The sequence below is a fragment of the Teleopsis dalmanni genome, chromosome 1 (genome assembly GCF_002237135.1).
Source record: "Teleopsis dalmanni isolate 2A chromosome 1, ASM223713v2, whole genome shotgun sequence".
Classification (NCBI taxonomy): Eukaryota; Metazoa; Arthropoda; class Insecta; order Diptera; family Diopsidae; genus Teleopsis; species Teleopsis dalmanni.
This window is the reverse complement of record NC_051846.1, coordinates 88,584,851-88,596,749: the sequence shown is the minus strand read 5'-3', so window position 1 is coordinate 88,596,749 and position 11,899 is coordinate 88,584,851. Positions and strand designations below refer to the sequence as shown.

Genomic DNA, 11,899 nt, shown 5'->3' with positions numbered 1-11,899 from the left:
TAGTACACTCTCGGGAGTGTACTATCCAGGGACTCCAAAAAGAATCAAAAAGGTAAAAATACATGATTTCACTATTCTTCCACTAAGAAGTCTAAAAATTTAGCCTAAAAATGAAATGTATTCAACTTTAGTAGTTTTGATGGCACCACTCTGATCACTGGTGGTTGATACAATACTGAATATATCTGATATTTATTTGATATTCTAGAAAAAGAGATTTATCAAAGTTTTACAATTTATGATATTTATCATGTCGTTTTGTGTCCATCATCAAAAAATAAATTGTAAGATAACACAGTGAGGTGAAATTTTATTTAACGCTTATTCTTAGCTGCACTCAGCTGTACTTTCAATGTGATGATCTATATATCTAGTGATTATTATAATTTTTGTTTTATGTAAGATATTATTTATAACCAGAAATGTAAACAGTTTTTTGGAGAAATATGAAACCTACAAAGTTTATGTATTAGGATCTTAAATCTAATTAGATTATTTAGATGTAATCGGACTTACAGCTGAATCTACTGTAATTTTGGATAGTGATCATATATTGTGGCATTATTTTAGATATCTCGGGTAGGTGTCAACATTATTCAATAGGTTATAGGTTGATGTGATAGGTGGAATATTGATATGGGAAAGAAACCGATTTTAATATTTTGGTTGTAGTCCCTCGTATTATCTTCTCTCATCAGTATATGAATGTACACACATTTATTAATTTCATTTGTTTATGTTTATTCAAATTATTTTCTATATCTCCGAAACATTACTGAGTTCAGAGTATTTAAGTAAAGTTTATACATTATGTATCATTAACATATCGTAATAAATAAATAATAAATTTTCATAAATTTATTCTTGCTTAATAAAAGGAATTGCACTAAATTTCATTTTACAACTATTTTGATTTTTTGTATATTACAAAATCACACATACAAACTATTTACATACTTAAGCTAAGGTACGAATATGTGTTAATTAAAGTAATTAGTGTGAAAGGACTAATCAGACCTGGAAGTTCTGTCAGAAGGCCTTTCGTCGTTGGAGCAATGCATACGCAGGGTGAAACTACTTCTATCTGGTACCAATGTGCCATCTTCGTTGTGATCATCTTGTTCTACATTGATGTCTTCATCTGATTGCGTGTTATATGTCGATGCAGGTGATGGAGATGACAGCGTTGATGAACTGTTCAAATTGTGGGTTGAGTTTGGTGGCTTACAATTAGCAGCGGCAACATATTGACGTGCAAAACTCAGAGCTAGTGCGGCAGCAGAAGCCGATGCTGCTGACATTGCACTGTTAGTCATCGTTTTGAAGGCACTATGCTCACCTCCCATTAATAATGGAACTGATGCTGTGTGTGATGCAAGTGCTGCCGCTGCTGCTGCTGCGGCCTGTGGATTCGTCGATTGGTTTGTGACATTCACGTTGTGATTCAATTGCGTGGTGTGAGTCGAATTGCATAGAGAAGGGATGCCTTGGAGTTGGAAAGGATGACAGCGGAGTGCTTGTGATTGGCTGTTGTCGATAGGGATGATATTGTCTAGTAGCGTTTGTGACTTGTGATTGAGGTCGAGGGTTGTGACAGAACGATTTGGTAGCAATTGAAGTGTTGTAAATGTAGCGATTTGTGTGTTGTCTTTGTGGTTCAGCGATTGTTTCGAACTCGGGTCGTATTTCGAGGCAAGTTCTTTCATATTCATTGATATTTTTTGCGCTAGATGTTGTTGTTGGTGATCGGCTGGTGAATGACGTTTTTGCACTATTGATCCCACCGGTGATGCTGAGCGTCTTTGTTTCAGGAGATTTACTCGTTGATGGCGTCGCCATTTCGCTCGTCTGTTGGAAAACCAAACCTAATTGATCAATATGAAGAGATTTTTTGTTAGTTTATAAAAGTGTCTGTTCGGCATTTAAACTACACAATAACAGTGAAGTCATCTGCTCATCATAAGGAATAAAAATCTGAATCAAAAGTTAAAATTTGGGGAACATTTATAAATAATCGGAACTTTGATAAAAATGTTTCTATTTACAGATTTATTTTAGGGGTTATTTTGGTAAGTTTTCAAAATAGAAACTTAATGAAAAGAAGTCAGTAGGAGTAAATTGAAGAAATTTATAAAGTATTTCGATTTATATGAAGAATATTTAAACATAATAGTTCTAAATGCCGTTGTAAAACTTTTATTTATTATATTTTAATAATCTTGTCTGCTGGTATTAGTACATTCGTGCTATTTAATATTAAAAATGCAAATTCTTAACTGCTATGAATTAATAATATCTAAATGATCGATTTACTGGTGGAATTATTAATTAAAGAAGCAATCTTTTTTTAAAAGAAACTTAAAGAAAGAAATCATTAAGGATTTCTTCTGCAATTTATACAAGACAAATGGCCTAAAATGGCCCTAAGTTGTATTTTATGTTAGTTTTAAACGGAATTATTCATCAAGAATATGGAAATTTACCTGAACTCTAGCCTCACTAAGCGATGTTCTTGCAGCCAATTTTTCCCGGGTGCTGACGCAAGGATAATGTGACTTTTCAAATTCTTTTTCAAGTTCCTCCAATTGTTCTGAGCTAAATGTTGTGCGATTTCTACGAAATTTTGGCTGATCACTATCATCTGAATCAGTGTCTTCGCCTTCTATATCTGTAATAAATAAAATATGACAGTAATAGATATAATAATGCTATATAATTCATAATAATAATAATAAAATGATCGTAATCTCATATACGATATATGCATAAGTATATATATGTGATTTATTATTATTTTTTTTAATATTTGTAAAGATTTTTTCACATTTATTATTTAATACCTAAATTTTTTTTTATTTATATAACAATTATCGCATTGGAAGGCAGGCAGTAGTATTATATGTATGAATAAGAAAATTTTGGATAGATTTTTGCAACAAGATGTGAACAAATAAAATATATCTTTATGCAATTGAGAATAAACTTCCTTAAACTAACGTTGAAAATAATTAAAAATATATTTTACAAATTAGGTTAATTCGTGCTTTTGGGGTTATAGATAGTTAAATATCAGGGACATAAGCCCCTTGTGGAGAAGAGCATTAAAACTATATTAAAGTTTGTTCAACTAACTTCAAATGAGGGGAAGACATTATTCAGCTTTTTGAATAAATATCAAAAAATTCTTCCTTAAAAGGTGTCTTATGTTCCTTATGACCAAGAGTTTTATCCCTTTTAACTATATGCATTATCTTCCTTGGTGTTGGCTTTCTTGGGTCGTTTTTTTCAGAGTGTAACGCTAGATTAAGGTGAATTGTATACATATTAAGACAAATAGGTTGGAGTGGCGGTCTTATGCCCGAAGCTCAATTGAACTCAAATAATGGTCCGTTCTAATTGAATAATAATAAGTAAAATCATTATTGTTCTAGCAGCACCAAGGAATATTATAGAAACTTGTAATTTTTATTTACTTTTGTTTTTATAATTTCATATCCAGTACTTAATGTGCTTGTAAAATAATATGTATGCATTTATTTTAAAAGAATTTTCTAGTTAAATTAAATGTTGTTTGATATTTTCGAGGCACGAAATTTTACTCTAAAAATGTCTAGTCGCAGTTCTTACATTGGACACATCATTTCACAACCTGATAATTCAGAGTCTCTTCGGACTAACGCTCGACCTCTACCAAATATAAATCGAAATAAAGGAAATTTCTTTAAAAAGGCATACTTGAAAATGTGAACTTGCTTAAGTGAACACTGGATCACTTTTTTTTGTACTCAATACGTAAAAAAAGTTCTTAAAGAGAACTTCAAGTGTTTGAAGGAGACATAAAAATTAGTTTGCTTAATTGTTCATTCTCGAAATCATCCAGCTACGTGTATATATATAGTATTTAAGGTAATTAAGACTTCATTTTTTCGAGGGCTTGCGTGTACTTACCAATCATTCTGTTAGCATCAGGTGAGCCTAAAGTATCACGACTACCGGAGTCTGGAGATAGTGCTGGTAAGGATGTATTTAAACTCGTTGCAGAACTGTTTGTGGGAAGATTATGCAAACTATTAGGTGTACCTGCTGTTGGTTGCCATAAGTGTGCGGTCATTGTAGGTGACCAAGTTGGAAAACTAGTATACGGATGGGTAGGATGAATGTAACCATAACTTGCTGCTCTTGCAAATTCAGCTGCTGCTCTTTCCGCTGCTCTGTTCCGCAAAATACGATTTATTGAGGAAACTGATGGCGCTGTTGCGTTTGTGCAAACGCCTTAAATAAAAAACTTTAATTAATAGAATAAATACTCACTTGAAATAATAAAATAAAAAGTACTTTGAACGCAAAGTCCGCTTTCATAACTTTATTTCATTTGATACAACTAAAACACATAAGATCACAATAACAGAAGGGACAAACTTATTGCTAGCAGTCCAATAACCTTAATTGAGCAGAGCTGACGATCTTCTTGCATGGGCAACTCTGCACAGAACAACAGAACATCGCTGCCTTTCGGAAGTAAGAGTCAGTGAAGGCAAATAATCAAGATTAACGTGATGCAATCAAGTACCAAAGTACGAAACTGTTTCAGTGAGGCTAACTCAAAGGCCGAACAAATTTCTCACGGGCGTACGCATTAAATGCAAAATTAAATTTAAATACGTTTAAATAGTAGTGCCATTAAATAGCCATCTCCCTAATCTGGCTGTGCCTCAAGCACGAGCAGATTAGCAAAGCAATCTTTATTTTAAGCTAATTTTTTATTTGTACGTTTGGTGTGCACTCGTTTCGAATAGTGTCCGGATGCTAATAAATTAAACAATCGATAAATCGCAGAGCGCAACATATATTGCATTAATGTAAATGAGAAGTATTATTTGGAATATACAGTTTATCGATCGGTCAGTCCTTTAGACATCAAAGAATGAATGGCCACCGTGACGTTGAGGAGGGCATGTCAGGTTCTGTCAGTAACAGGTACGACTACAGTTTCAGCATTGACGACAGCTTATACAGTAATAGCGGCAGCAGCAATTGCGTAGCGTAGTTGTATTTATTGGCAATTTGGTATGAATTGTCTACTTAATGCTGCGGACGTTTAGTTAATTACGAATTAAATTTAATGAGTTTACCTTCGGATATAAGCCGTTCACGTATTTCCCACGCAAATATTGTAGGATTTTCTCTTTTGTACTGTTCGATTTTGGAGACAACGGCTGGTGTTGCTACTTTAGGCTTTGATCCGCCGATTAAGCCAGGTGGTCGAAGTGTTCCTAAAATACAAGAAATAGGATTTCCTTTAATTGTAATGAAAAAACAAATAACAAATAACAAATAACTAGAGAAGTTAACTCATTATGGACAACATATAAATATTAGGGCCCAGTTTATATAATAAACGCAATAAAGGTTATTTGCGCAACGACAGCAGAAGAAATGTGCCAAAGTATTGTATATCTTAAGACACTTATTTGTAAATAAGAAAAAAGAAAAAAAATCTGGGCAACTTACTAATATTCTTACTGTACAAAAGAGAATGTATGGCAGTTTTGCCATTCTCTTCAAGAACTGGAGTATAATCTATTAAAAAATCATAATAACAGAAAAAGAGGAAAGGAGCAAACACAGAAATTTTCAAGAATTACCAGGTGTACCGGTATGAAGTGAGCGTAAAGATACAAATGTTCCGACAGGGAACATTTGTTGTGAACGAGCCTTTTTTTTTTGTTTGTTTGCTATGACATGTGTGAAATATATTTAGTATACATTAAGTCATTGAAGAGACATCATATTTTTTCATCGTGTTAAAAATGTCGAATTTTGTACCAGAAAGTGATGATTTGCGGAAAGCATTAATTTTTTGTTTTTATTTGAAGAAAAGGGGCGCAGAGTCGCATCGAATGCTTGTCGAGGCATATGGTGATCATGCTCTATCAGAAGCAACATGCAAAAGATGGTTTCAACGGTTCAGAAATAATGATTTTGATGTGAGAAATGGAGAACGTGGAAAACCGCTAAAGAAGTTTGAATATTGTTATCACAATTGAAGCGAAATAATTTTTAAAATTTTTTCTAAAAAGTAATAAAGAATAAATGCCATTTTTTCTTTTTTTAACGATTTAATATACTTGAATATAATTTACAAAATATCTTAATCGGTAGTCACGATAGACAGAGTTGTATTTCCTATATATATGCGACAAGGTGTGAATCTAAATTAACCATAGATGAACAAGCAGGAACTTATTTCATATGCTTATGAGACAAAGAGTCAAGCTAAATGATCAATATGTAAATAATACAGAAGTTTATTTCACATTAAGATAAATTTTATTCCAGAAATAGAGATATAGTAAGTATCAGATAAAGGAGCCCTGCCAGAACATCTTAATAATTGCATAACTAAAAAATAGTTTATGTCCAATGTCTAAATCTTAATTCACCATAAAACAATAGTACCTTGTAGAGAAAATTGATGAAATGAATTAATTTTTAATTGGGTGAACTTTTGTGATAGAGTTCACCGACGGTAAAACAAAATGATGCTCGTAAACTCCCGCAACCAAACTTCACATTCCGAAACAGTAACAGTCTTGGTACCTGCCATAAAGGCTTGAAACCACGGTGCTCTACAAGCATATGTATCAAGATAATAATTTGCCCCATTGGAAATTCTGATCAATTTCAGCCGGTTCCAATGAAGTTATGTGTTTTGGAGTTTTATGTGTTTTCTTCTTGGGTTTATGCGAAACCCACCAATACCTCTGTTGATATTCGGGTCACAGTACCCTATAGTGAACACGCAACTACACGCCGAATGAATAATAAACAAATACCGATAATTCTTTCCGCGTAAGTTTGGGTTTTAACCATAGCCACTACGATTCTACCAACCATCACTTGGGCAGGACAACCGAAGCTGCGGGCACCTGACGTCCGTATACCTGTGTCAAGATAGTATTGTTGTATGGCAGTGAAACCTGTCACTACAAATACAATGCTTCGTAAACCGATGTCTCAGACACAGTGTCGGCATCTTTTAACCACGATTTCAGAACGAAACCCAAAGGAAAAAGGAAAATAAAGTAGAATTACTATGTTCTAGCAAAAGCAGGAATGCAGTTGTGGTCCTTGTGAGAATGTATAGGATGAAATATGAAATATTTCTCTATTACAATTTACTCCGAGGAATCCTTATCAGTCTATAACTTCAGTAAGATATGGGATGCATAATATACTCATAGATCATTAATACCATATATACCGTAGTGATAAAGTACTTCTATTAGGGCTAAAAATTGTACTACCAATCACTTAAAATATATTAGTTAGAATTGGCGAAATTGAAATTTAAAAATACATCATACAAACTAGAAGTGACATATTTTTTAAACATATATTACAACATAAGTAACAAACTGTATACTAGTAAAAAGCTTTAGTTAATAAACACCTATTAAAAATAAGAAAATTAAATTGAAATTAGTGCTTCTAAAGGTAAACTTTTTTGGGTTAAATGGATCAAAATTCTTATTTCTGCTTTAATATAAATCATAACAGGTCATGTGTACGTTTTAGATACCTCTTTGGAGATACGGCAATATTTGTTTTTAACAAGTTTACTCTTATTAAACAGTGTCATCTATTTCGTAATTCTGAAAATTAGCGCTGAAGAATCGCTGAATTTTATTTTAATATGTTATTTAAATTTTCCTAATAGGAATGAAATACATCATCCGTATCAGATAATTTCGATATTTCACTGGCAGATAGCAGGAAATAGCTCGGCCATAACTTGAAGAATGCTCGTGTGGAAAGCTTTGAAATTTTAAAGATTGTATGCAAAAACATAATCCTTTGTGTAACCCCATCTGTTTGTCAGTTCACATTGCAGAATTTATTTGACAAAGTCTAGAACTGGTGGTTTGTGTCATATTTGTATCAGTTTTGAAAAAGCACTGGTCTGTCTCACCTCTTTACAAAATGTTACACCTTATAATTATTTCTTGTGAATGCAATGCTCTACCGACGGTTATTTGAAAAAACAAATGCGACAATTTCGTTTGTTGACATATCCACCAATCGACAAATAAACCTCATCACTGAAAAAAATTCTGAAGAAATATCGTCAGCTTACCGCTGTTGCTAGTCTGTGTTGTAGGTTCAGCGATTATTAAATAATTTATATTGTTAAGTTATGATCATTATATACTAAATATATGATGTTTTAATTAATAGTTCAGTTTAACATATGTCACTGAAAAGTACTGTTAAATCGGGACTACGAAATAAATAACTATTCTTATGGTTATATGGTTTAGTTTGCAATATCCAATGTAAGGTTTTTTTACAGTGTTCTTTCTAAATAAACTAGCTAGCATTTAGTGCTATGTCAGTGAATTAAAGATAACTATAAATCTGGTGTATCACTGCCGTTTAATATTTTTAAAATATATTCTCAAATAATTTGAAAATCAACTTTTTTTGTTTCGTAATCTATTATTTTTTTTTGTTTGCAATCTATTTTACAGCACAGTTTTATATCACCGACTTTTGTAATAGCTTATTGAATCGCAACTCAGTAAAAGTATCACATATTATATATTATAAATGAACCATAACAAAATTATAACATGAATTTTTTGTAAAAATATTGCTTTACTTTTTTAAAACCTCCTAACAATAAACGTTATTAAGTCTACTTTCAAACTAATGTTTTTCTAGTTACTAGTTGTCACACCGACACCGACACCGACTGATACGATATTTTCTCTGATTTGCTTACAGAGATTTGTATTTACTCAGGTGAGTAGACCAAGTGAGTTACCAAAGTGCCCCGAACTGCCCTACCATCTTGCTATAGATGTTAATCCGTCTAATGTGATACAATATCGTCTTTATATAAAATAGAGCCGACTTTTTACCACATTAGCATAAGAAATTTTGACTTTTATTTCGCAGTTATTGTTTAATTCGCGAATTATTTGGCAGCATAAAACGATTGCTAAGATCGCAATCAACTGCTTCTTTAGGGATCTAAATGATTGTGTTTTCTATTTATTTTTTTAAAAGCTTATTGTGCGAAATTTTTAATTTATAATTACAAATACAGATCAAAAATTAAAAATGTGATTTTAACTTTTTAACAGATACCAGACTTATGGCGAATTAATTGTCTGCCCCCATCGAAGGTATGTTAACTAACCATGGAAGAGGTGTGATTTATATGATTCTAATGATATTCTTATGTTACTGCATAACTAATATTATTCAATAATTTCACTTTAACTATACTTCAATTTTACTTTGATTGAAATTATAAGATAATTTTATCAGTCTTTCTACTAGTCTCTTTGTTGAAGTGTATTCAATATATGTCCCATCTACATATGGTACAGTTTTGGGTTAACTAGGATTTGGTAATTGCATGTATGTAATCTGAATATAGAAACGAGTTTAAGCAATCGTAGTTGGAGTAGTACGTGGATGCTGTTAACTTTAGAAATTGAGTTTCATTTCATAGTTTAAACAGAACATCCGGTGGCTGTACGAATTTAATTTTCATTCAGTAAAAAGCGTTTTCAGTTAAAAGACAAATAATTGCTGTCAGCAATTTCCGATGAGTTATTATCACTACCTTATTCCCAATTCAAGTCAACAAAACCACACAACAAATAAAAATTTGTTAATATTCAAATTAACTATTGTTACACCTCAATGAAATGACTGACGGAGTGAATGAGTGAATGAATGAATGAAGGAATGAATGAATTAATGAATGCCATGCGGAATACAAGTACGTTGATACCTGTATCTATGCATGCGAGTATGAATGGATGTGAAGGTAAATAATACTGTTGCTTTTATTAGAAAAAAGTTATTAACATTTGCATTTATTATTTATTGTTACTATTGCAAATGTGGCGGCCCTGCGGCAATCACCCCGCTTATTGCATTCAAAACAAAACGAATGGGTTCGAAAATGTATCTGAGCGCAGCATAATTATTCGAGATGCATGAGAATGCGCAGCCCAAAGTAATTTTCACTTCGTTTTGTGGTGTAAAATTCGATCATTCAAACAAATTCACAAACAATAAAGACAAATAAATTCGTATTTATGTAATTAACGCCGAGCGTCGGCCGGTGTATTAAGTGGATCTAGTTTTGTTAACATTTTCAATGCGAGCGGATCATTTGCATATGACTAAATGCGGAGTGCTTCTTTCCAAACCCAGTGTGACTGCAACACTGCAACACTGCAGCACTGCAACGATCGAGCAACGATCGTTTTCTTTGTGCTATTGTAATCGAGGCAGTAGCGTACAGCGTACTCATTGCTGACGTAGTCTGTTTGTATTAGTATGGGCAACTCATTTAAATTCAAGTATGAATAATGTATCTCTAAACGGAAGCATTGCGCGAGGGGGACGATTGCCGCCCGTCGACATGTAATTATTTCAGCACTTAATAAGTGTGCCAATGAGACGATTAAGATAAGCGCGCTTAACACTCTCGAATGCTTACGCTATTCACAAAACGTCAAGCGGCCTCAGCATTTGTTCATTGATGAAGAGTTTCCATATTGGGTCTGGAACCAGCATATATGTCATTTAAATGCGTTTATTGGTAACAGCATTTCATTACACATTTTTAAGTTGCGATCAGAAGAGATTTACAACTGGTTTCAATCTACATACATTCATAAAGTCATACAGTCATACACACATTACACATTATATGTACATTATTTTGCAAACGTAATTCTCACATCTATTAAAATTCAGCATTAAAATTTAATTTATTTGTGGTAGTTTAAACTATAATTAAAAGTAATTTGAAAATAGTTTCACACTTGAACAATCCCAGCGGCTTAATATGACATTCAAAATTAAAATGCTTGCACAATAATTGCTTATATCGGTGCACGCGCGTTTACTGACTCGGCGCAGAACTGCGTCTCGAGTTGAGTTTCGAGATTTGACTTGAAACTGCATTTAGGCTGCATTTAGGTTTACTTTAGGAGATTATCCCAGTAATAATTAACTTGAGATAAATACGTGTAACAACAATTCTTAAATCAAAAACATGAAATTCATATGTCAGCAGCTCAATATCAGACTTAAAATTCACTTCATATATGAAAATAAATTACTAAATATATCTTAATAACAAAAGAAAGAATTGTAGCAATCACAACAATGTTAATAGCAATTAGTAAATAATTAAAATCAAAAATTTAGAAATTAATGGTTGTGTTACAAATCGAAATGTTTTTATGATCAACTGACAATAACAAGATATGTACGTCTACAACATATGAAAAGCTGCTAGGGTCATTTGAACATCATTTGAACAGACAATACTTTAACCATACTGCCCATTAACTAATAATTTACTAAAACAACACTTTATTTGCAAATCGAAATATCACATCAATAAGAATTTAATAATTTTCTTTTTATATCAGAAGTCATAATCATAATCATAATTATAATCATAATCATAAATGACGACATAGATACTTCAACGACAATAGGATTCGAGCCAGTTTTTGTGTTTAGGATGCACTGTACGTATTTATCAAACATCAGTTGGAGGATTTATTTTTGTTTTAGAGCAATAATTTTTATTAAACTCTATTTAACTACAGAGAAGCATTCCAAATTTTATAGAAATCCTTTAATAAATTTTTAATTCGTGGACACGATGATGTTGAAGATGCCGCGAGGACTACTTATTCTAACACATCAAGAGTTTGCTTGCTAATATAAGAATTTTTGTTAGAGAGGTTGCTGAAGAAATAGGAATGCCATACGTGGCATGAGAAATAATTTTTACGAATGTTTTAGATATGAAATAATATACCTTCTGTTACAATGCCCTGTTTTCACAAGACAT

The 11,899-nt window shown here is 32.4% G+C and overlaps 1 protein-coding gene across 2 annotated transcripts; it reads right to left on the bottom strand.

The window, feature by feature from the left end:
• Positions 1-857: 857 nt before the first annotated feature.
• On the bottom strand, positions 858-5,273 carry LOC119673186 (paired box protein Pax-6-like; the record flags this gene model as incomplete). 2 transcript variants are annotated; one of them, XM_038084421.1, is given in 4 exon segments in its annotated part: positions 858-1,865; positions 2,484-2,668; positions 3,949-4,272; positions 5,133-5,273. In XM_038084421.1, coding segments are annotated over 4 exon segments (1,508 nt in total), but the record flags the coding sequence as incomplete, so codon positions are not given.
• Positions 5,274-11,899: the final 6,626 nt, after the last annotated feature.